At 39.2% G+C, this 25,250-nt stretch overlaps 1 protein-coding gene across 1 annotated transcript; it reads right to left on the bottom strand.

The window, feature by feature from the left end:
• Positions 1-725: 725 nt before the first annotated feature.
• On the bottom strand, positions 726-12,872 carry LOC144249147 (uncharacterized). Its single transcript, XM_077791348.1, is given in 5 exon segments — positions 726-1,901; positions 1,904-2,546; positions 2,549-3,435; positions 5,271-5,363; positions 12,749-12,872. Coding segments are annotated over 5 exon segments (1,956 nt in total). The 3' UTR covers positions 726-1,692.
• Positions 12,873-25,250: the final 12,378 nt, after the last annotated feature.

Raw genomic sequence — 25,250 nt, 5'->3', positions numbered from 1 at the left:
TGTCCACTGTGAGTGCTGGGCCTGCACATGATCCCAGTCTGCCCTCAGGTCTCAGGGCTTGGAACCTCCTCCCTGAGACTCACAGGCACCCTATCAGCCTGCCCACTGTGAGCACTGGGCCTGCACATGACACCAGCCTGCTCTCCTCATGGAGATCAAGGACTGCCTGAGAAAAAGGTACAGGACAGCAGCTGAGCTGGGCTGAGTGCCTCTCAGGCAGTGCCCAGGGAAGGAGACTCAGGTGGGTCCTCCAAAGTCAGTAAGGTCCAATGTGGATAACAGTATGGGCACTGTTTCTTTGAGGCTTCAATTTCCCTGGTCCCTTCTCCAGAGCCCAAAGCTGGATGCAAGTCCAAGGCCTTTTCATTCACTGTCTGATCTCCTGACCCTGGCATGAGGGTGGTGAGGATGGGACTAGGAATGCTTCAGGGGGCTTTCTGATGAACTTAGATCTGCCTGCCTTCCAGAGCAGTCTTATTAACTTTCAGGAAATGATGGAGAGCAGTGGGACCCGGAGTTTAGGGACAGTGGAAATGTGAGACTCCCCCTGGCTGGATGAGGTGGCACAGGCCTTCCTGTAATCCCAGCTGCTGAGGAGGCCAAGGAAGGAGAATTGCAAGTTCAAAGCCAGCCACAGTAACTCAGCAAGGCCCTGAGCAGCCTCTATGGCATTCCTGCTTCTTTGTTTTGAGATGGGATCTTGCTATGCCACCTGCTTGCCTCCTTCCAACTGCAGTGACTCTGTACATAATGATAAAGACCTCTGACAGGCAGTATTTTCTGGCATATAGTCAAATATTTTAAAATAATCTCCAATACTATATTCAACACTTTCATTGGAAAATTAACATACAAATTACAGATACTGATAATTTTCCTTCATTACAAAGTTTATACATAAAAAGTCAGAAGGTGTGTTAAAAGCTTTTACAAGTTAAAGAAATGTATGAAGGTTTATTTTATTCATAAAGTGTTCATGAAAGTAACCTGCCTGATAAGACAATCTCAATTTGTTACTTTTCCATATGATTGTTCCTATTTTCCATAAGCTGACTTGGGAATCAAAGGTGACAGTACAGGTTTCTCTCATGTGGGAATTTTTGCAATATAAAAAGAGAGGTAACTTCTCTTAGAAACTTTATAAAGTGAATTAACTACAGTGGGTTTGCAATGAAATGCTAATAGCTCATGCACTGGTCCAACAGAGTATTTCTTGCTCATGTGAAATAAGAATGGAGCATTCTGGGATACAAGTAGAAAGACCTCTGCTCTCTCCAATAAATTACATTTCTCTTAAGTCCCAGTGACTCTATCTCTGGCTCTCAATGCCAGCCACCTGGTATTCATGCTCACATGAGGCCCAGGATGCATGAGAACTCAGGGAGCAGAACCTGATGGAAGTTCTGAGCTAGGCTGGGCTGGGCTGTGGGGAATGACTGCCACAGGTACACATTCTGCTGTGCAACTCAGCTCCAGGGCCCACACAGGAGAGGCGCCCCCTGGAGGCTGAGCACCCCAGAGAGAACTGGATTCTGGGGACCACAGAGCCTGCTGCAGGGACTTCTCTCTCTGGCGTCCCTGGCATCTGCTGACACGTGCCTTTTCACTAACTCTGTCCCCACACTTGCTCACTGTGGGAGGATTCCCCTGTGTGCATTTTCTGATGCCATGTGGAAGAGCTCTCCATGTACATCATATTCGTGCCGTCTTCCCCAGTTGTGTTCTCTGATGGACAGTGAAGGATGACTTACGGTAGAAAGTTTTCCTGCATTCTTGACATTCATACTGCTTCTCATTCTGGTGAGTCATCTGATGCCTGCTGAGGTATGACTTCTGGTGAAAGGCTTTTTCACACTCGCCACACTCATAGGGCTTCTCGCCTATGTGGGTTCTCTGATGCAGTAGAAAGCCTTCCTGCAGTCCTCACAGACATAGGGCTTGTGGCCTGTGTGAGCCCTCTGATGGACGGTGAGGGAAGACTTATGCAGGAATGTCTTCCTGCACTCTTCACAGGTGTACGGCTTGCTGCCCGAGTGAGTTTTCTGATGCACAGTTAGGGATGACTTGTGAAGGAAAGCCTTCCTGCAGTGCTCACACTCATAAGGCTTCTCATCTGTGTGAGTTCCCTGGTGCGTGCTGAAGTGGGACTTTTGATAGAAGGTTTTCCCGCACACATCACACTCATAGGGCTTCTCACCTGTGTGCGTTCTCTGGTGCACGGTGAGGTTAGACTTGCGGTTGAAAGTCTTCCTGCATTCCTTACAGGCATAAGGCTTGTCACCCGTGTGAATTCTCTGGTGCACAGTGAGGTGTTACTTAGAGTAGAAAGTCTTCCTGCAGGCTTCACATGCATAGGGCTTCTCAACCGTGTGAGTCCTCTGATGCACAGTGAGATCTGACTTACAGTAGAAGCTTTTCCTGCACTTCTTACACTCATAGGGCTTCTCACCTGTGTAAGTTCTCTGATGAATCGTGAGGGACGACTTATGGTAGAACGTCTTCCAGCATTCCTTACACCCATAGGGTTTTTCGCCTGTGTGTGTGTGCCCTGGTGCCTGCTGAGGTGGGACTTCCGGGAAAAGGATTTCCCACACATATTGCACTCATAGGGCTTCTCCCCAATGGGAGTTCCCTGATGCCTGCTGAGGTGTGACTTCTGGGGAAAGTGCTTTCCATATTCGTAACCTTCAAAGGGTCTTACTCTTCTGTGAGTCCTCTGGTGCCCAGTAGGTTGTGTCTTCTGACAAAAGTTCTCACATTCATTGAATGTATGGGGCTTTCCCTCTGATTCTGATTGTGACCTGTGGAGTTTCATAAGGTATGGCTTCTTAACCAATAGCTTCTTGCCACCACTACATTCATCACATTTCAGTCTTCTCTGTATTTTCTTATGTGCATTGACTTTAGAGTTTTTACAGAAAGTTTCCCCACACATATTACATTCTGAAGTTTTCTCTCTTACCTGAGTCATCTCTTGGGCAGTAAGTGCCACCTTATCCAGGGTTTTCCCACCTCCACTGAGTGTGCTGGAGGCCTCTCCCACATGAAGCCTCTTCAGTGTCCACAATGCTTTCACTGTGAAGGATTTCCTCTGTCCACAGTGATGGAACTGCTGCTGCCTACTTTGAACCTTTAGTAGACTTCTTTGATCAGGATGCCTGGGGGGCTTCTCAGGAATGTTAAGACCACTAGGCTCCTCTCCATCCTGCACCTCCTCAGGCTTGCTAGGGAGAAGCTCCTTCTGCCACACATTAAGCCCCTCTGGCCCACTCTTTGGAGCCGGACTTGAAACCTGCTTTGAGCTCAAGTTAAACCTTGTTCCTAATGTGAACCTCTCCTCAGTTGAGGTGCTGCTGTTGGGGAGTACAATTTGCCAGAAATGCCTCTCTTGCTTTTCCTGGCTGGTCTCATTCAGGCCATTCACTTTCTGGACATCTAAAATGATACAAAAAAGAACAATATCCATGAAAAACACATGAGCATTTGCTATGAAATTCAAACACAAAGAAGTGCCTTCTTATCCTAATGACGTGAAACTGCAAAATAACTGTGTTGATTTATGAGTGTTTTGGCCCTAATGAATGTAAAAATTATAATTAATAATTTTAGTATCTATCATGTTACTTTGTTGCTTGAGGTTACTTTATTCTTCTGAAATGTAGGAAGATATTTGGTTAAAACACTCACCGAGTGCCTAGCTGAAGGTTTCACTGGTTTCATCTGTTATTTGTTCTGTTCTTTTTCTCTAGTTCTTTCTTACAACATTTGTAGATATAATCCCACCCTGCTGTGCTTCTCTTTCAGGTTTGTAGTGGCCAAGTTTTCTTGGATTAGCTACTTACATCATGCAGGCATGGCTGATCTGTCTCTCACCTGAGCAGGAATATAGTTTAGGAAAGAACTGCTATCTGTGTGTTTTAGTTTTTACTTTTCCCTAAGGAAATGTAGTAGAAACCTTTGGGGTTTTAAGAATTCAAGTTACCCTTCCCACACTAAAGACAGCTTCCACTTAATTCCTAATCTAATGTATCTATGCTTCTCAGGAAGCTCCAATCCATCTTCTTGCTGGAATATAAAGGATTTGGCTCAGTAAACCAAGCTGAACCTGCCATCTTTGAAATGTATGTTGTTTGTATCAGTTGTTGCTACTGCCTTTCTGGCTCAACACTAATGGCATCCTCTCTCAGTCCCAGGCACATGTACTCTGGCTGGCAGCTCACTGCTTCTGTAGGCTTTTGTGTTTGGAGGTTCATCCGTCTTCTACTTTCACAGAAAAGAGTCTCCTGTACAAATCTATTGTCTTTGAATGATTTCTACAGCATGAAGGGTAAAGGCTAAGCAAAATTCCATTTCCCAACAGACACTGAAGGCTTTCAACATGAAGTTCCTGATTCCCTTGGCCTGCAGACCCAAGGTCTCTCGGTTGTCCTCCCAGTCCAGGACTATCAATTCGCATACTTTTATGCTGGGTGTTCCTCACCTCATGAGTCCTGACGTGGTGCACAAGGTTCCAGCCTTGGACCTCTCTTCTGATTTTCTTATCCATTCCTTAGGTGACAACCTGAATAACTATGATGTAAATACTAGCATTAGGCTATTGATTTCCAAATCTGTATCTCCATTATACTCATGACCAGTCTCAAAATCTAGATTTTACATCTACCTATGTTTTATATACCAAACTTGGAAAACATCATCTCAAAATGAGCCCAAGGGATGACAATTTCCTTAAAACTTTCTTCTCTTTATGTTTCTAAAATCATAACAACATGTTTTTCTTTCTCTCATCCTAATAAAATATTCTTTGTGGCTCTTACTGCCAAATATTATATACATGTGTTATATTTTTTTCCTCAACAAAATGTAAAGAGAAGATGCATTTGTTTCATTAATGTTGATATCCCCAGAGTTTAAAAAAACACTGCCTATAAAGTGATCAAGTAGCAAGTGCTAAAGAAATAATGTGAATAAAATGCCTGAAATAGCAGGCTATGAAACTGGAGGAAAGAAAAGTAACCAATCAAAAAATGTCAAGATCCATATGGGGATTGGGGGTTTGGGAAAATTTAATGAAGTATACATTATGAGAACATAAACATGGGTGTACATGAGAGAGCACTCCTTGGAGACTGTACAAAGGAAGGGGCTGAAGCACAAGACCTTCTTCCTCAGGATTGGGACCTGAAGAAACACAGATGAAAACAGCTCAACGTGGCTGGTGTCTGTGGGGCTCTCCTTCTGGTCTCCCTGTGCAGGGTGCACTGACTGACCTGGGAGGCACTGGTGTGAGGCTTCGCTTACCGTCCACGGCCTAGCACCTTGCTCCAGCTTGAAGATCACCTCAGGTTTTGCAACACAGTGCCCTGTTAACAGAAAACAGTGAAAGATTTGTGTCAGGCTGCTTGTCAGGTGCACTTAGGGATGATACAGCCTTTCGGGAGCTGTGCAATGATGAGACTGATCTAAACACTTTGTGAGAGCATCTCACTCACATTATTATGGTCTGGAACAATGCACTGGGGCAGAATTAAACAGCTGGAGAAAGAATTCAAGGAATGATTTTTAAGAAAACTGAGGAGACAGAAGAATACAGATGGACAATACAAAGAAGTTAGAAAAACACGTTATGATATGTAGAAGAAATTGGACAAAGACATAGATGAAATAAAAAAGAACCATCAGAAATCAGGGGAGATAAAAAAACTCAATAAAATTAGAAAGAAGAAAGGGAAAAACATAAGCAAACAAGTCAGCTAAAAGCCTAAACAGCATAACTGATCAGAAAGAAGATCAGTTTCTGATCTTGAAGACAGGTGTTTTAAAATAATCATGTCGGATCTTAAAAAGAAAAAGTTAAGAAAAACGAAGAATGCCTTTAAGACTTTTGGTCATGATATAAAGAAAGCAAAAATTTGCATTATAGGTATTCCAGACAGAGAATAGACAGACATTTAAAAAAATATATGCAATGAAACAACTTGTCAAACTTTTTAATCTGGGAAACATATGGGCATTCAGTCCAGGAAGCTCCTTTATGAATTTTAGCAAAAATGGTCCTTTGAGTCATGTTATAGTAAAACTGTCAAAACTATAAGACAAAGGGAACTGTGAAAACTGCAAGAGAAAAACATCAAGTTACCTACAAAATAAATAAATAAATAAATAAATAAATAAATAAATAAATAGAGACCCCCCCATTAGAGAAGCAGTAGATTCTCAACAGAAACCTCACAGGATAACATTGAAAGTTCTGGGGGGGAAAATGCTAGCCAAGACTATGTACCCAGAAAAGCTATCCTTCAGAAATAAAGAAGAAAGACTTTCCAAGACAAGCAAAAGTTGAGGGAATTCTTCACCATCAGATGTACGAAAGTGCTTAAGGGAGGAGGAGTCCTATACTAGAAGTGAAAGGATGTAACTACCATCAAGACACACAGAGTACAGAGCAGACAAAGAAAAAGAATAAATCCCTATCAATACAGGAAATCACCAAATGAGAATTAACCAGAGAGGAAGAAATGAAATGGATATTCAAAACAGCCAGGAAAGAAAATAACAATGACAGGAGTAAGTCTGTACATATCAGTAATAACCCTGAATGTGTAAAAAGAAGAAATTTCCCAAGAGATGACTGAAGGGATAAAAAGAAAACTAGATGCAATGATATGCTGCCTAAAAGAAAACCACTTCACGAGGGCAGAGCACAGGGACTGAAAGTGAAGGGGTGGAGAAGGATATGCTCTGCAAATAGGAACCACCTGGAGGAAGATACACCTATACTTGCATCACACAAAACATATTAAATCAAATCTGCATTATAGAATGCACTGCACAGTGATAAAGGAATCAGCAACTGTAAGGACACATACACCCCATGTTGGAGCAATCATTTATAATGCACACATTACTAGATCTAAAAGGAGAAGCAGATGCTAATACAGTATACATGGGGACTTCAACAGTCAGGTCGTCTGGGTAATCAAGGAGCAAAGAAATACTGGTGTTAAACCAGGCCACAGACAAACTGAACCTACAGACACTTCCAGAGCATCTCACTCAATGGCTGAAAGATATACATTTTTCTCATAAGCATATTGAATGTTCTCTAGGGTAGATCAAATGTTAGGAGACAAAATAAGTCTCTACAAATTAAAAAAAAAAATTAAAATCATGCTATGTGTCCTTCTCTGACTATGATGGAAAAAAACAGATGTTGACAATAAAATACACATTAGAAATTTTACCAATATGTGGAACTAAATATTCTTTGAATGACTGATTGGTAAGAAAGAAATTAAAATGCAAATTTTAGAATTTATTGAGATAAATGAATTTGAAAAACACAGTAGCCAAAACCTATGGGTACAAAATCAGTACTATGGAGCAAAAATGCCACTAAAGGGGAAGTTTACAATAAGTACCTACATCCATACAAAACAAAACAAAAATTTCAAATAAACAACCTAGTATTGCAATGCAAGGAATCAGAAAAGGAAAAACAAACCAAATTCAAATTAAGTAGGAAGAAAAGTGTGAGCTAAAATAAAAAAAAATTGAGACTGAAAACAAAACAAACAAAAAAAAGAATATAAAGGACCAATAAAACAAAGTTTTTCTTTTCTTTTTTAAGATAAATGAAACTGACAAATTTTTAGCTAAGCTAACCAAGGAAGAAAGAAGATTCAAATAAATTACAATAGACATGACAAAGAACACATTTAAAGTGAAATCACAGAAACACAAAGGACTATTAGCAACTATACACCAATTGAAAACCTGGAAAATATGGATAAATTGCTGGACATACAACCTACCAAAATTGAACCACGAAGACATACAAAATATGAACAGACTAATAATTCACAATGAGACTAAATCCCGAATGAAAAAGCTCCCGACAAAGTAAAGCCCAGGAAGGACTGGAGAGCTTCACTGGTAAACTGTGTCAACTTTTAAAGAAGAACTAACATGAATTCTAAAGTTATTTCCAAGTCTTGAAAGGGAGGGGAACCCTACAAACTCAATAAATTAGAACAGCATTACCCTTGATATCAAAAGACACAACCACAAAAATAAACAAACAACAACAAAAAAACAAAACTAAAGACCAATAATCCAAGGAGATGAACATGAATGCAATTCTCAACAAAATGTTAACAAATAAAATTAAAGAGGACACAAGATCATACACCGTGATCATAAGTGACTTATCCCAAGGATGCAACACTGGCTCAATATATGCAAATCCATAAATGTAATTCATCATATCAACAGAATGGAGAATTAAAACTATATTCACAAGCAACAATAAGTGTTGGCAAGGATGTGAGGGAAAACGTACACTCATACGTTGCTGGTGGCACTGCAAATTGGTGTAACCACTCTGGAAAGCAGTAAGGAGGTTCCTTAAAAAACTGGGAATGGAACCACCATTTGGCCAAGCTATCTATACCACTCCTGGGTCTATATCCAAAGGACTTAAAATGAGCATACTATAGTGATGCAGCCACGTAACATTTATAGCAGCTCAATTCACATTAGCTAAACTATGGAAGCAACTTAGATGCCCTTCAATAGTTGAATGGATAAAGAAACTGTGGTATACATACACAACAGAACATTCTCAGCATTAAAAGAGAATAAAATTATGGCATTTGCAAGTAAATGGATAGAGTTGGAGAATATCATGCTAATCGAAGTAAGCCAACCCCCAAAACCCAAAGACTGAATGTTCTCTCTGATAAGGGGATGCTCATCCATAATGGGGCAGGGCATGGGTGGGCATGGAAAGAATGGAGGAACTTTGGGCAAAGGGGAGGGAGGGGCATTGAGGAGACTTGGGGGTAGCAAAAAAACCCCCACAAAACAATATGCATATCTCAACAGACACAAAAAGGAAGATCATAAAATTCAACATCCTTTTATTAATACAACTCTCAAAAACTTAGAAGGAATATACCTTAGTGCCATAGGGGCTAAATATGACAAACCCACGGCCTACATCTTTTTATTTCTTTAATGGACACAATACCTTTATTTTATTTATTCATTATTTATTTATTCATTGTATTTTTTTTTTTGAGAGAGAGAGAGAGAGAGAGAGAGAGAGAGAGAGAGAGAGAGAGAATTTTTTAACATTTATTTTTTAGTTTTTGGCGGACACAACATCTTTGTTTGTATGTGGTGCTGAGGATCAAACCCAGGCCGCACACATGCCAGGCAAGTGTGCTACCGCTTGAGCCACATCCCCAGCCCCAATTCATTATTTATTTTTGTCTGGTCCTGAGAGTCAAACTCAGTGCCTCACACATTAGGCAAGTGCTCTGCCACTGAGCTACAACTCCAGCCCCAGCCTACATCTTAATGAATGGGCAAAACCTAAAATTGTTTCCTCTAAAATATGTAGTAAGAAAAGGGTCTACTTTTACCACAATTATTTAACATAGTACTGGAAATAAGACAAGTGAACAAAATAAAGGGCATGCAGATCAGAAAGGAGGTCAAACTGTCCTTATATACAAATGACATGATTTTGTATTTACAGGAAAACCTAAAGATTCCAACAAAAAAACTGTTAGAATAAATAAATGAATTCAGTATGATTTCAGGGAACAAAAATCAACATAAAAATCTGTAGTTTTTAAAATACAATAATGAAATTGCTGAGATTAAAAAACAAGAAAACAATCCCATTCATAATAGCTATTGAAAAATAAAACATTTAGAATAAATTTTACCAAGCAATTGATGAATCTCTATGTGAAAATTATGAAATACTGAAAGAAATTAAAGACAAACACGTGCGCATGTGCGCGCACATGCGCAGAGAAGGACAAACCACTGTTATAAATTGGGAGGGCATTTACTGGAAAAGAAGAGTTCTAAACTTTATATGGATGCACAAAAGATCCTGAATAGTAAAAGCAATTATGAACAAAATGAACAAATCTGGAATTAGAATAAAAGCTGTCTTCAAAACACACCACAAAGTGACAATAACAAATACATCAGGATACTGGCATAAGAAAAGACAAATAGGCCAATGGAACATGAGACAAACCAATAGTAAATCTATATATTTACAGTCAACTGATTTCCATGAGGGGCAGCATAAGCATATATTGAGAAAGGAAGCTTTCTTCAGTAAATGCTCGGAAAACTGGACATCCACGTGACGATGGAAGATATTAAACCCCACCTCTCACCACATAAAGAAATCAACACAAAATATATTAAAAACTTCAATATTAAGACTTGAAATTATGAAACTGCAAAGGGAAAACAGAGGATTTCACTTCAGGACATTGATCAAAGCAAAGGTTTTTTTTTGTTTTTTTTTGTTTTTTTTTTAGATAGAGGAGAGAGAGAGAAAGAGAGAGAGAGACAGAAAGAGAGAAAGAGAGAGAGAGAGAGAGAGAGAGAGAGAGAGAGAGAGAGAGAGAGAATTTTTAATATTTATTTTTTAGTTCTCGGAGGACACAACATCTTTGTTTGTATGTGGTGCTGAGGATCGAACCAGGCCGCACGCATGCCAGGCGAGGGCGCTACCGCTTGAGCCACATCCCTAGCCCCAAGTTTTTGTTTTTTGATATGGGATCTTGTTATGTTTGCACAGGCTGGTCTCAATAACTCCTGGGCTGGACTGACTCTTCCACTTTATCCTCCTGAATGCTGGGACTAAGGCATGCACCAGCAAGCCCTATGCAAAAAAATTTTTTGACATGATCCCCAAAGCACAAAAATAGCAAAAACGGTTAAATTAGATTATATCAAAGTAGGCTGAGTGCAGTGGTGCATGCCTGTAATCCCAGCAGCTCAGGAGGTTGAGGCAGAAGGATTCCGAGTTTAAAGCCAGCCTCTGCAACAGCAAAGTGCTAAGCAACTCAGTGAGATCCTGTCTCTAAATAAAATACAAAATAGGGCTGGGGATATGGCTCAGTGGTCAATTGTCCCTAAATTCAATCCCCAGCACCAAAACAACAACAACAACAACAAAAGATTATGTCAAACTAAAAGGCTTCTGACAAAAAAAACAATTAGCAGAGTGTATAGTCAATGCATCTAATGCAGAAAATATTTACCATTTACCCCCAAAACATTAATTTCTGGAATATATGAGGAACTCAACAGCAGAGAAATAAACCAATTAAAAACTGAACAGATGACCAGAATAGGCATTCTCAAAAGAGGACACAAACAATCCACAAGTATATGACTAAACTTCCAGGTCTCTAATCAGAACCCGGAGGAGGCATTAATGCTCTGCAGCCTGCAGCCTGCAACCTGCAGCCTGCAGTCTGCAGTCAGAGTGGCTATTATCAAAATGATACAATATAACACAGGCCTGTAGGATACAGAGGAAGAAGTGCTCTCCCATGCTGTGGGTGGGAATGAGAAAGAGGAGAGAAGCTATGAAAACCAGTAGGAAGTTTCCTCAAAAAATTAGAAATAGAACTACCACATGATACAGTCAGTTGCCCATAGCCAAAGGAGAGGAACCCAGTGCTTTGAAGAGAAAACTATTGTGGGAAGCCATTCTGGCAGGTGATTTGAGTTACCTCCCTGGCTGGATGAGAGGTGCTTAGACACAGCTGTGTCAGAGCCTTCCCCACCCTGTCCCAGGGGCGAGGGCTTGCCCGTGTGGAGGGTGTGCCTGACCACTGATCCGAAGACCAATCACTGACCCTTACCTTGGACCCCTCGACCTTCACTGGATGGAATTTTCCCTTGAATTATTTGTTCCCCAATAAAAGCTCACTCCCTGGCATGTTTCCTCTCTCTCGCTGGCCTCTCATGTTAACCTCACCACCACATTAGGTGGCTGGAGGCAGGAGCTAGGAGGAGCTGTCTCTGGGCTGGGCAAATAAGGAAATGAGAATTATGTCTCTTTAATTTTAAAACTCACTAGTTAATTTTTATTCTTCGAACCTCTATTATGAAGCTAGCGTGCTGGTCGCGTGGCTGAAACTATGCTTAGCACATTTACTGCAGTACTATTCACAAAAGCCATGATGAGGATCAACTTCGGTATGCATGGACAGATAAAAGGATAAAGAAAACTCGGTACACATATACATTTAGAAAACAAAATTCCATCATTTGTAGTAACATGAATGTAACTAAAGAACATTATGTTAACTAAAATTAGTCAGGAGGAGAAAAACAAATCCTGAATATTCTCACATGTGTGGAGAGAACTGTGTTTACCAGAGCATGGGAAGGGTACAGGGGAAAAAAGGTGGGTTAGTATGTTCAGGGGTGCTTTAGGATAGGAGGAATAACTTCTAATATTCTGTAGCATAGAAGAACAACTATGGTTGACAACAATTAACTGAACATTTCAAAATAGATAGTAAAGGGCTGGAATTGTGGCTCAGTAGTAGAGTGTTTGCCTATCACGCTTAAGGCACTGGGTTCAAAACTCAGCACCACATAAAAATAAATAAAACAAAGGTATTGTATCTATCTATAACTAAAAGTAAAAATAAAAAAAAGATAGTAAAAAGAATTTTAAATGATCCCAATATAAAGAAGTGATATATATGTGAGTGATGAACTTGCCAATTACCCTGATCTGATCATTACACACTATATACCTGTATTGAAATGTCACACTCTACCCCATAAACATGTGCAATTACTATGTCAGTTAAAAACACATAATAGTAATATTAAAACTTAAAAATGATTCCTATATTTGCTGACAAAGAAAATGCTTCTAGTAAGATTACCAGGGCATTTCATTCACCCAAGGACACCAGGCTTCTGTAGGTCTCCAGCATCACATCCCTGTAGAGGATCCTCTGAGCATCATCCAGGTCCTGCCACTCCTCCCAGGTGAAGTCCACGGACACGTCCTCGAAGGACACCATCCCCTGTAATGGTACATGTCTCTTTAGCCCAAGCCTTCCACCCTGGGTCAGAAAAGAAATATGGAGCTCACTCTTGTGTGTGAACAAGTATCTTAGGTAAGATGCAACTTATGTTGTGTGTGGTGGTGCACACCTGTAATCCTAGCAATTTGGGAGGCTGAGGCAGGTGAACTGCCAAGTTCAAAGCTAGCCTCTGCAAATTAGACCCTGTCTTGTAATTAAAAAAAATACTATTAAAGAATTCTTACAGATTCATAACTATTCTTTTTTTCCTAGCAAGAACAGGATGAATACGATTCTACTCCTGAAAAGAGCTGAATCCAGTCTGAAGACATAAACACATACTAGGGATAATGTGTTAGTTGAACTGAGCCACAAGTTCGGCATAGAACAGGGCGATAAAGAAATAGAAAATGACAAAACCAGATTGTTACCAGGTTGAACTTCACTGTTATATCTTCTATCTGAATTCTCATGAATATGAAGCAACAGAAGTCAAGATGTGAAAGCCACAAAACATGCAGGTTAATGGAACTACAAACAGCAACATACACAGGTGAATATTCCTGTGTGAGTTGACCAATGAAATGTGTTCAGACAACTCACAACAGGGTGCTTTTGCATTTCAACCCCTAGCACCATTCCAACGCCTTAAATTTCATGTGCCCACTGTTGGCAAATCACTTACAAATTAAAGTACATAGACATATTTCCCTCCCAAATTCAAAACATATACTAGTGTCCTAATAAAAGTGAGCATCACCCACTTCTTACACAGCATGTAAATAATGAGGGGTCAGTAAAAAGTTGTACATTACCTGAAAAGGTGTGTGGTGAAAGGAGAATGCAGAAGGACTCAAGGGAGAGCTGGGCAGTGCGGATTCGGGGACACAAAAACAGAATCAGGAGTAGAATTTGGTGCTTATTTGTTATGCCTAGAGTGGAAATGGGAGTCTACTTCCAAGTTGTCTGGGCAACAGCTAGAAAGGAGCTGAGTGTAAACTAAAATTGAGGGAAGGGATAATGACTAAGATGGGATGAAATGTCAGTACAATGTTCAAGTCTCTGCATCGACATGTGGGGAAGGCCAACTGGTAAGTGAATACTGGCTCTAGAGCTCAGAGGAGAGGTTTAAAGTGAGGATAAAGATTCAGGAAACAGTGACTACAGGGCAGCTAAAGCCTCTGGAATGGGTGGAATGGCTCAGAAAGAACTGGGAGACAAAAGTTGTGTTTTTTAAGATGTAGTCGTGTTTGTCATGGTGTCTCAGCCTGCTGGAGACTGGGTTGGGAGGGCATAAGTAGGACCTATCTCACACTATTTTTCCATAACAGGTTTTAAATCAACCTATCTATACCTGAGAACATGATGCTTCCATTAATATAATGTTAAACTAGGTTACTGGCTTAGGGAGAATGGATGTCCTTACGATGTAGAATTTTACTGTCCATGAATATGGTAGTCTTTTCATTTGCTCAGTTCTGTTTTGCATCCTTTTACTTTTTTCCCTTTCATATACTCATATACTTTTCTTCTTAAATGTATTGCTAGGTTTTTGGTTTTTTTTTGCTTTGGTGTTTCTGTTATTGTATTAATGTTCTCTTGAACATGAGGATATTTTTTTCTAATGATGATTTAATAAACAAATTGCAAAAAAGAAGGTGGCTTCAAAATCCATCTTCTAGACTGAAAGCTCTTGAGACTTAGGTTTTATCTCCTCTATTATTGAAAGATGTCCAAGGAGGATTTTTGGTGGAAATATGATAGAAGTTAAAAATGATAGATCTCAAAACACAAAGGGAATTCCCCCAAAAAACCACTGGTTGGAATGAGAAATGTTATTTCTCACCCAAGTACAAAGTGGTACAAGTTTTCTGAGACACAATTTGGCAAAATGATTCAAGATTTCTAAAATTCAAATTCCTTTTAATCAGGAAATTATATATTTAGGTGTTTTTCTGTGTAGTATGATTCCACCTTATACTATATCCAAATCTATAAATTTCTATCTATATTTATATATAGCACATAAAATACCAAAATGTTAACAGTGGTAGGTTGAATAAAGTTCAATTATTTACATTTTCATTTCATTTTTAAATATGGAACATATTTTTCTTGTGTGATTTTCAAAAATGGCAGACTTATTATAAAAGATTCAGATTCAGAGGCCAGGATAGAGTACGTGGCTAGGATCCTGGGTTCGATCCCCAGCGCAAGTGAACAAACAAATGAATAAATAAAAGATTTATGCCAGAATTCCTACTGAATGTTTCAAAATTTTGCTTACGATTTCCAACAAGCTACATAGTTACCTGATCCCATCTCCCCAAACCAAGCTATCTGATTATCTGATCCCAGTTCCTATTCTTTTGTTGTTGTTATTATCTTGTTGAATGTTAATTTATTGAATGTTCTTACTGCAATAGTTTTGAGGATACTCTTTTTTGTTTTTAGGTATAAATTACAAGGGTATCATCATAATCTTTCTCATTTTTGAGTTTCTCTTTTCATTTAAATTAATCAGTACTTTTCCTACAGTGGAAAATAGTCATAGTGAAGCAGCAACTTCACCCTTTCTTGCTTCCCTGGTCATGCTGCCTTTTAGGCCTGGAGATTTACATTAATCATGTTAAAAAGAATGTCCTGAGTTCTGTTATTGAGGGTCTTATTTTTTGGATACCTTCTGCATATCTATGTGGATCATAGGATTTTTTTCTACAGAATGATGAATACAATAAAATACATTAATTGATTTCTTAATATTGACCTTTTCTTAATTCCCAGAACACATATTTATAAATCTTCAGCTTTCATGGCATGTTTTACTCCCTTCCTTGCTGTTCATGTTCCCTTGGGTTCCATCAGGTTTCCATTCTTCTTTCAGTCTCTCAGGTTCTCTCTGAGCCATTTTACCCATTCAGGTGGCTTCAGCTGTCCCTGAGGTCTTGCTGCTGTTAACGTCTTTATCTTTTCCTTAACCCTCTCTTAGGTTCTCTGAGTAATTTCACCCTCAGGAAGCCTAGGATCCAAGGGCCAGTGTTTTGTCCTGAGAAGGTATCCCTATCCACTCCCTGGCTTACACAGCTACCTTCTTGATGTATCTTCACACAGTGGAAGTCACCAGTCCTTTGAGGTTAGGGCCAGCACTGATGGCCTAATTAAGCCACAGTTACCTCCTAAAAGCCTCATCTCCAAATGAAGTAACATTAGGCTTTAGGAGTAGGCTTCATCATATAAATTCCTTGGTGACACACTTCATCCATTGCATTGTTATACCTTTCCTTGAAAAATGTTTAAGTACCCTCTTGCAGTGAAATTCAAGCAGGCTTGTATTTCCTCACTTGCTTTTAGCTGATCAAAGGCATTTGGATGAGGTGAAATGTGATCTCAGAAGTTGTAGGAGCCACACACAGGTCTCTACTATCTCCCTCTTTCCTGAGTGCTAACAATGCTACAAAAAGAAATAATCCTCTCTCTGGTACTCTGAAGCAAAGAGCAACAAATACTTCTCTGACCCTTCAAGCATAAGAACTATAAGTCAAAAAGAAACATTTGCTTCTAATCTACCTAGAAATATTAACACCATTACAAAACAAAACCAACACCATGAACAATGACAATGATCAAGACAAAACTGGTGATCCATGCTTTCTTAAAGCTAATTGAAGGTGCTAAAATAGTACCAAGTGGCTCACTACCTACCCACAGTGCTACTTAAGCAGCTGTCACTCATGAACTTACTTAGAATGACAGCAACTATGCAATATATTACTAAGTCATGTGTTTACCTACAGCTCAAGGAAAATAGGCTGAAAAGTAGAATGATAGCAGTATATTTCAGTTACTTTCATTATTTAGGAAAATACCATAATGTGGAATTCATGAAAGAAAAAGCCACAGAAAAGGCAGGAATAAAAAAGAATAAGGAACTATTAGAAATGTGAGGACATGTAAGATTCCAAAACTCTGAAAGTGTTTTTCATTTCTTATTTTACTATATAAAAAACTTTTAAGGTTGTCTATAATAGTTCTCACAGAAAAACATACACAAATGCCTTCAAAATGTAACAAATCTCTTCATGATAAGTAAAAAATTATTTTATGACATTGTTAAGACCTATGAATAGATTAAATTTACCTCCAGAGGTAAAACGGAACAGATTTAGAATGAAGTCCTCCTAGGAAAACTGAGGCTGAAAAAAACACATTAACATTGGGGGAAAAACCCCACAAAGCCAAATCTCAAAAACAAACAAACAAACAAACACCCAGAAATAGGTGAAATGATAAAGACATAAATCTATCTATGCTTTCTAAGAGTCATAACATCATAAAAACAGTCAACCTAGCATGGTGGAGCATGTATTTGGCCCCAGTTACTCCGAGGTATAGCTGAGGCAGGAGGATGCAAGTTCAAGGCCAGTCTAGGCAACTTATGAAAACCCTATCTCAAAATTTAAAAGGGTGGGGGAGGCAGCTCAGTGGTAAAGCACCCCAGGTTCAACCCCCAGTACCAAAAAACAAAACTACCACCAAACCAATCAAACTGAAGAAAAATTGATGGTGGGTTAAGGCAAAAAGGCTTTTTAAATTTTTTTTAAATTTAAAAAAATTTTTTAGCTTTAGGTGGACACGTCTTTATTTCTATGTGATGTTGAGGATCGAACCCAGTGCTTCACGCATGCCAGGTGAGCACGCCACCACTTGAGCCATATCCCCAGCACCCCAAAAGGCTTTTTAATGATATGAACAGTAAGTATGTCTAAAGGGCACCCGAGCTGGGTGCAGAGGTGCACACCTGTAATCCCAGTGACTTGGAGGCTGAGGCAAGAGGATCAGAAGTTCTAGACTATCCTTAGCAATTCAGGGAGACCCTGTCTCAAAATAAAAAATAAAAAGACCCGGGATATAGCTCAGTGTTAAAGTGCCCCTGGGTTCCAACCCCCTACCAACCAATAACAAAAAACTAAAACCAAACCAAAAACTAAAAGGCACCCTGCCTTTGAACATAACAGATTTAAAGGCACTCATCAAGACAGACCAAACTGGGTGACAGAAGAATTGTAGAAGCAGAGAGAGCTGCCATGAAGAAGAGTGTCTGGGAGTCCCTGGGTGCAGAATCCAGGCCTCATGAAGTAAGGTGTCCACTCTTGGTAGAGGGGACTGAACCCAGGGTTTCGAACGCCATGGAGATGTCTCTAGTGGTTCCCCCCTCCAGTTTATTGTTGTCCTGCTCACCCACCACCTTCGTATACTAGGTACAGTGTAGATTGCAACTTTTCTTTTTAGGTCACAAGTCCCTGGAACATGATAGCTCACATTTGTGTGACATGGCCTCAGTCAGAGATCCTGGACTTTCAGTGCAAAGTGCTGAACAGTTGGGACTGCAGGGGTGTCTGTGACAAAAAGAGGAAGTGAAAAACGTGTAAAGAGAGGAATTCCAGATGTTGTGATGCCAGCCCATATGCTTTTCATTGCTGTTTTTGAGAAAAGACCGTATATTCTTACTTTCATGATGAAAGAACTCTGGCAAGGAGAGAAACCTCATACTGGGCAGAGGAAATGTCAGTAGAAGTGAACTATCACTTCTGATGAGCAGTAAAAGCTGGTGTTTAATTCATTGCTCCTTTCCTTCCAGTCACTAAGGTCAGAATGCTCCAGAAACACCATTCTGTCCAGCCGTCATAGCCACAGAGATTTGATGCACACAGGAAATGTGTGATCCTTCCATAATTTGCGATTACCAAAACACAACCTAGGTCACTGCCCCTGATATTCTAAAAACCCACAAAAAAAGCAACAATTAGAGAAGACCATTCTAGTGTATGGATGACAATCCAAACTCACAGGGAATCCATGGGATGAACAGATAAGCACTTTAATAAATGGTACCTTTATTTAGTAAGTGCATAAAAAAGTAAAAGAATTACATGATGAAATGACTCTGCTTTTTATCTTCAGTTAGGAAAGGATATTTTATCAGGGTACAACTAAAAACTGAGAAACCTGAGTATAAATGTAAAAACATTTCTTATTATGACAAAAGGAAAAACAAACAGCAAAGCCAAAAGAAAAACAAGCCACATCACATAAAACCTACCTTTCCTGTAATTAGTATTATGTTCATAGTAAAAAACAGAGAAAGAGCGAGCATTTCAATGAAAAGTAAGGAGCCCAAACTGACATGGCACTCCCCACCCTCCACAGATATGAAGTTTTGAAAGTATGAAGACATGCTCAAATTCTGACAAAAATTGAAAACACAAATTAAAAATATACTGCAATGCATTTTTTTCACCTAAAAGAATTAACAAAACTCCAACAGCTTAAAAAGGTCACAGTCTGTGAAGTAGGGAGAACATGACCAACCTCATGGTTCTACCTTCAGAGAGGGAGTTTTCTGTGTCTGTGTGCCTTGCATCCATGGATCCAACCACAGGAAACATTTTCCAAATGTGATGAAAATTGAGAATCTGCTGAACCAAGAAGCCCTGTCTACAGGTCACAAACTATATAGTGAAGAACTGTTCCCAAAGAAAGGTTCTGCCTTTGCCCAGATCCGGGGAATTTCTCTCTGTCCCTGAGTATCTTGGCTGGTATGAATGTTTGTTCACCTAAAGCCTTTGGACACACAGACAGTCTAAGCATACAATGTGATCTGTGGGGACAGGCCTTGAGTCATGTGATATCAGCTTGAACTCTGAATGTACTGGAGACTAAGGTGTTAATGTGATTGAATCCTAAAAAGACTTTGAAATGGGCCTGGGTAAGATGGCCTTCTTGTTACTATCCCATGGCTGTTACAGGACACTGTTGTTTAGAGAAAGAGCCAAAGACAACAGGCTTCCACTGACAGAAAATAATCTGAAGCTCATGCAAAAGGACTCTTGGAACTTGTTATATGTGCTGGTCTCTTGTCAATTTTAGTGGATCCTTTCATAACACTAAACCATAACTGTGAGCATTTGCTAAGTCCACCGATGGTAGTTTGGCAGAGTGTTATATACAGAATCCATACCCAGCATATTGACTATTCCAGTAAGAACCAAGTGCTGACCCTTCCATGCTGGAAGTGGTCCAATGTAAACATAAATTGTGTAAAGTATAGGAGGTGGGTGGGGCTTGGCTTAAGGAAATGGGTCCTTGGGGATGTACCCTTGGGGACTTTAACTATCCCTGTCCTCTCTGTCTCCCAGATGCCATGGGGTGAGCAGATTTGCTCTACCACACTTTTGTACCATAATGTACCACATCATCTCATGCTCAGAAATGAGGGAACCAGCTAAGCATGGAGTGAAACCTCTAACCCTAACCCTAACCCTTTATTTTTTCTTAGTCTTTCTGTTGGCTTTCTCAGGTATTCTGTCACAGTGACAAATAGATGACTAACACATGTTGCTTCCAAGTCCCTGATCATGCAACCAAACCACTAGCTGCAGCTAGTGATATATAGCAGCACACTAGCCTTATTTCCTTTCAAGCAAAATGTACCACCAGGCACAGTGTCCAAAGCTCTGCCCTCTGCAAAACTTCCCTCTATCACTGTGCACAGGGATGTAAGAGAAAGGGTCTGTATTGCTAAAGCTTCTAACTTCAGGTGGTGCCTGCATAATGTGCAGACCCAAATGCACACACCAGGCATCTATAGATCATTTCTCCCAACAGCTGCAGAAAACACATTTTTTCTCAGCAGTGCACTGGAACATTTTCAAGGACCAATTACATCAAAGTCCACAAAACAAGTCTCAGCACATTTTTTTTAACACTCGAATTATACCAAGTAACCACAATGTAATAAAACTATAAAGAAATAATAAGAAAAACTTGGAATGCTATGCAAATACATGGAAATTACACAACTTACTTCAGAACAAACATTAGCTCAAGAACAAATTTAAGTTTCTAGAAACAAATAAAAATGGAGATACAACATACAAAAATCTATGGGGTACAAGAAAAGCAGTACTGAGGGAAGTTTATAGCAATCAATGCCCACAGCAAAAAGTGGAAAGACCTCAACTAAACAACTTATCTTTGTATCTCAAGGAATTAGAAAGAAAAAATAAAGAATATAAAAAACAAATGAAACAAAGACTTGTTCTTTGAGAAGATAAACAACATTGTCAATCCCATAGACTAAGGAAAAAAGAAAGATGACACAAATAAGATCAGAGGTAAAAAGGGACCATTACAACTGACAATGCAGAAACACAAAAGATCACCAGAGATTATTAAAAATAACTATACACTAAAAAATATGATGGCCTAGAAGAAACAGACAAAATCCTAGACACGTACATCTTACCAAGACTAAATCAGGAAAAACACAAAACCTAAACAGACCAATAACAAGTAATGAGACTGAATCAGTGAAGTCTCTCATCAAAGAAGAGCTCAGGATCAGATGGCTTCAGCACTGACTTTCAAGAACTAATATCACTTTCCTTACATTTTTCTCAAAATAAAACCCGGAGGAATTCTTCTAAGCATATTCTATAAGACCAGCATACCTGGAAAGAACACCAAAACTAGATGAGGACACAACCATTGTCAGACTCGTTGACAATTTGTAATTTTTGGTACAGCAGAGATGCTTAAGAAAGACACACGTACACATATGTATTTAGTAGAAAATGAGTACTGTCTTTACTTTTTTTTTATACAGCATTGTTAATTAAAACAAGGGGAAAGAAAAAACATCCTTTTTTCAGCTTAATCCTTATAAGCATGGATAAACACTTTTAGGAAAACTTTGTTTATGATCATAGTGTTCCATATTTTTTATCAATTAATTTGTGATTAGTTATTTCTAGGCAAACACACACATATATATATAAATTTTACACTTGGCAGAACATTTTTTTTCCTATCTTAAGACAGCAACAAGGACACAGTTCAAAGAGTTCATACTTTCTCACAGAACTGCTTGTTTTGCTAAGCACAGCAAAACTTAACTGTGTGCGTGAGCTCACAAACCATAAAAACTACAAACCAATATCCTTAATTAACAAAATCCTTCACAAAATACTAGCAACCATAATCCAAAAGCCCATTAAAAGATGACTCACCAGCTGAGGATATAGCTCAGTTGGTAAAGTGCCTGCCTCAAATGCACAAGGCCCTGGGTTCAAACCCCAGCACCACAAAATAAACAAACAAAAGATGACTCACCATTATCAAGTGAGATTACACTCAGGAATTCAGTATGGTCCAATATATGCAAATCAATGAGTGTGATATATAACATCAACAGAATGAAAGACAAACCATATGATCATCAACAGATGTAGACAAGGCATTTAATATAAAGCAAGATTCTTTCCATGATAAAAGCTGAAAAAATTAGCTGAATGTGGAGACACATTACCTCAAATCCTATTTGCTCAGAAGCCTGGGCAGAAGATTGCCAAGTTCAAGGTCAGTGTGAGAATTTAGGGAGACCCTGTCTCAAAATAAAATTTTTAAAAAGGGCTAGATTGTAGCTCAGTGATAGAAAGCTTTTCCAGAATGTCTGAGATCCTGGGTTTAATCCCTAAAACCAGAAAAACAATAATGATTTAAAAACAAAAGGAAGGTATTATTAAGAATTGCTCCCTGTTTATTCTCTGTGTATCTTTCTCTCAACTCTCACTGAAACTGTACCCACTAAGTGCGTACTCCTAGGCCTCACCACACCTGCTTGCTATTAGCACAGCCCAGGAGAGTCCAACCTCGTCTCTAAGCAAACACACCTATTCATGTCTTCGTAACAGTGTCATTTCCAGTGTAAAAAAGACTACTACTATATCTGTTTAGACTAATATCTCCTATTTAGGCCTAATTTAGTGCACTACAGGCACTAAGATAAAAATTTAACAAGAAACAACAACAGTTGGATTTGACAACTGATGACTCCAAGACCAGAGAGGGGCAGGAGGAACCAGGGCAAAGTTCCCTTTGATGTTTCAGGTGTAGCTGATGGAAATACCATATAGAAGGGAAGAATGGAGGATGTGGTTTCACTTAAGATTCATAGAGCCTGAGGGGCCCTCAAGTAAGTGAACCATTGCTTTAAAGGCTGGGGAAGAGGCCCACACAACAGAGAAATATGTAGGAGTCTCAAACCAGTGTGCAAAATACGAGTCCAGGGGTCCATTTTTAGAATACAGTATTTAGCCTTAAATGTAAACTGGTATAAGAAAGGCAACTTGTAGCCTATCTATCTAAATACCTGGAGCTTCCCAATCTGTATCCAATCATAGCCATTTTAACTTAGCCCTTTTCTTTACCTTCCTCAATTTTAAAATTAACCACAATTGCATAGATCATGACCCCGAGCTCCTCCTGCCAGAGCAAGGGGCAGTACTGCATTAGGGATAAAAACAGGTGGACTGCCCACCAAGTTGTGCTTGCTTATTGGACTTTGTTCAGTAGCACACACTTCTGCAGAAGTAAAGTTTGGCCTTGCCCAGCTACTTCTGAGTATGTGTCTGATTCCTTGAGGTACCCTGGTACTTCTAATACCACAGGGCTCAATAAGACAAGAATGGCAGAGTAGGTGAATGAGGAACAGGACAAAACACCTCGATAATCTTTGTTAATGAGAAAAAAATAGAATTCAGGGAAAAGAAGAAAAAAGCACGAGTAAGGTCATGACAGAAGACTTGAATAAGGCAGATACAAGAACAGCTTTGGAGTTGACTACCATTTAAGTTCCTGGTGAACTTTTGAAAAACTGAACTAAGACTAAGGAAGGGTAGGTTAGAGTGCAAATGAGCACTAGACACATTTATCAGAAAAGACAACTTTGGACACTCTGCATTATGATTTACATACACAGACAATGTAGCAACATACTGGCAGTTATTTAAAGCCCTGTACCAGACTCTGTCCTCCACACATTCCAGGTCTTCCAAAGCTATGTGGGACCACATGGTTTTAGCAACTCCAGAAAACTGTTTTAATTGATTTGTTTTAGCACTAGATTCTCTAATACTAGATTCTCTAATACAGCAGAATGCTGTGACTCTGCAGTCTGGCAGTGAAGCACTGTCCACAACATCTATGCAAGCCTCTGTTTTAGATTACATATGCCAGGAGAACTTAGCGTGTTCTCCTCTTAGTGTCAATTCCAGCCATATAAAATAGGTCTCTTGGCCATGGTATCAGAAAGATCAGAAACCAAGTTGCATGAAGTTCAGGTGGCTCCAAGGTTTTATAATCTGGCTCTATCAACGTATCAACTTTTATCTTCTTTGTGATGTTAAATTTATTTGATTCTAATCCCATTTGAATTAAGGAGTAAAAGCTCCTAAAATACACTAAAACAAGCTGAGGAATACAACTTACCACAGTGGTATTCATTTTCTTTGTTCCTGGAGGCAGATAGGAGACTATGGAATTACAGTTGGAAGACAAGGTGAATGGAAGGAATCATGAGAGTTGGTGTGCCTTGTTCCTAGGTTCTCTTGTACAAAGATCTCTACACAGTAGCTGGTGGAAAAGAATAAAAAAAAGGCTAAAAACCAATAACAAGAAAGCCTCCTTTTGTGACTGTAGTCCCTTATATGTGAGAATTATTGAAAATATCTTGTTAAAGGAACACTAGCAATTCTATTATTGGTGAAGATTAAACATACAATTTATCCTTAGGTTAATGAAAACACTCATTTGCCATTGATTTAGTAATAATGTTAACATGATGAAATAATGTAAAATTTTAAGGATGATTGTTTAATGAAACTAAAGAAAGAAACACTATGTAATCACTAAAATTTAAGTTACACAACAAAACTTAGGCAGTGTTAACTGTTTTCCCAATAATACAGATGGATAATGTAGCACTCTGTATTAGTGTTTCTGTTAGAACATCTCTTGATTTTACATATTTAAATTTCATAGAAAGCATGCATCTTACAACCTATTGTCTTTTCCGAAAAACAGCATGGGAATACTGTGCATCTGCTATAGTACACTTTTGAGTACCACTCCCTAGGGTGTGTCTCCGTACATCTTCATCTCCATATTAACCCTAACCCTTCCACAATGACCCTGGGCTTCACCATTTCAGTTGCTCTGGCCAATGGGACAATAATAAATGTGATAAAAATTCTTTTTGAAAAAGAATTTGCCTTCTTAGAATCCTGCCTGACATTTTGTGAAGGTGCCTGGAGCTAAACTGTTGGATACATATGGCCAGCACAAACCAGCAGACAAGAGTAAAGCCATCTTCAAGGAGCCAGTCGTTTAAGGGACAAGATGACTAATGCTTCATTAGGGATCCCAGTCAACACCAGCAAAGGCATTGCCCAGATGCATCCAGCACAAAATGCTGATGCACAGAATCATGAACAAATGACATGCTTCCTTTTTTTTTTTAAGCCCAGAAAAATTTTG

The sequence above is a fragment of the Urocitellus parryii genome, chromosome 1 (assembly GCF_045843805.1).
Source record: "Urocitellus parryii isolate mUroPar1 chromosome 1, mUroPar1.hap1, whole genome shotgun sequence".
NCBI lineage: Eukaryota > Metazoa > Chordata > Mammalia > Rodentia > Sciuridae > Urocitellus > Urocitellus parryii.
The sequence above is the reverse complement of the archived record's forward strand: the minus strand, read 5'-3'. Positions and strand labels throughout refer to the sequence as shown.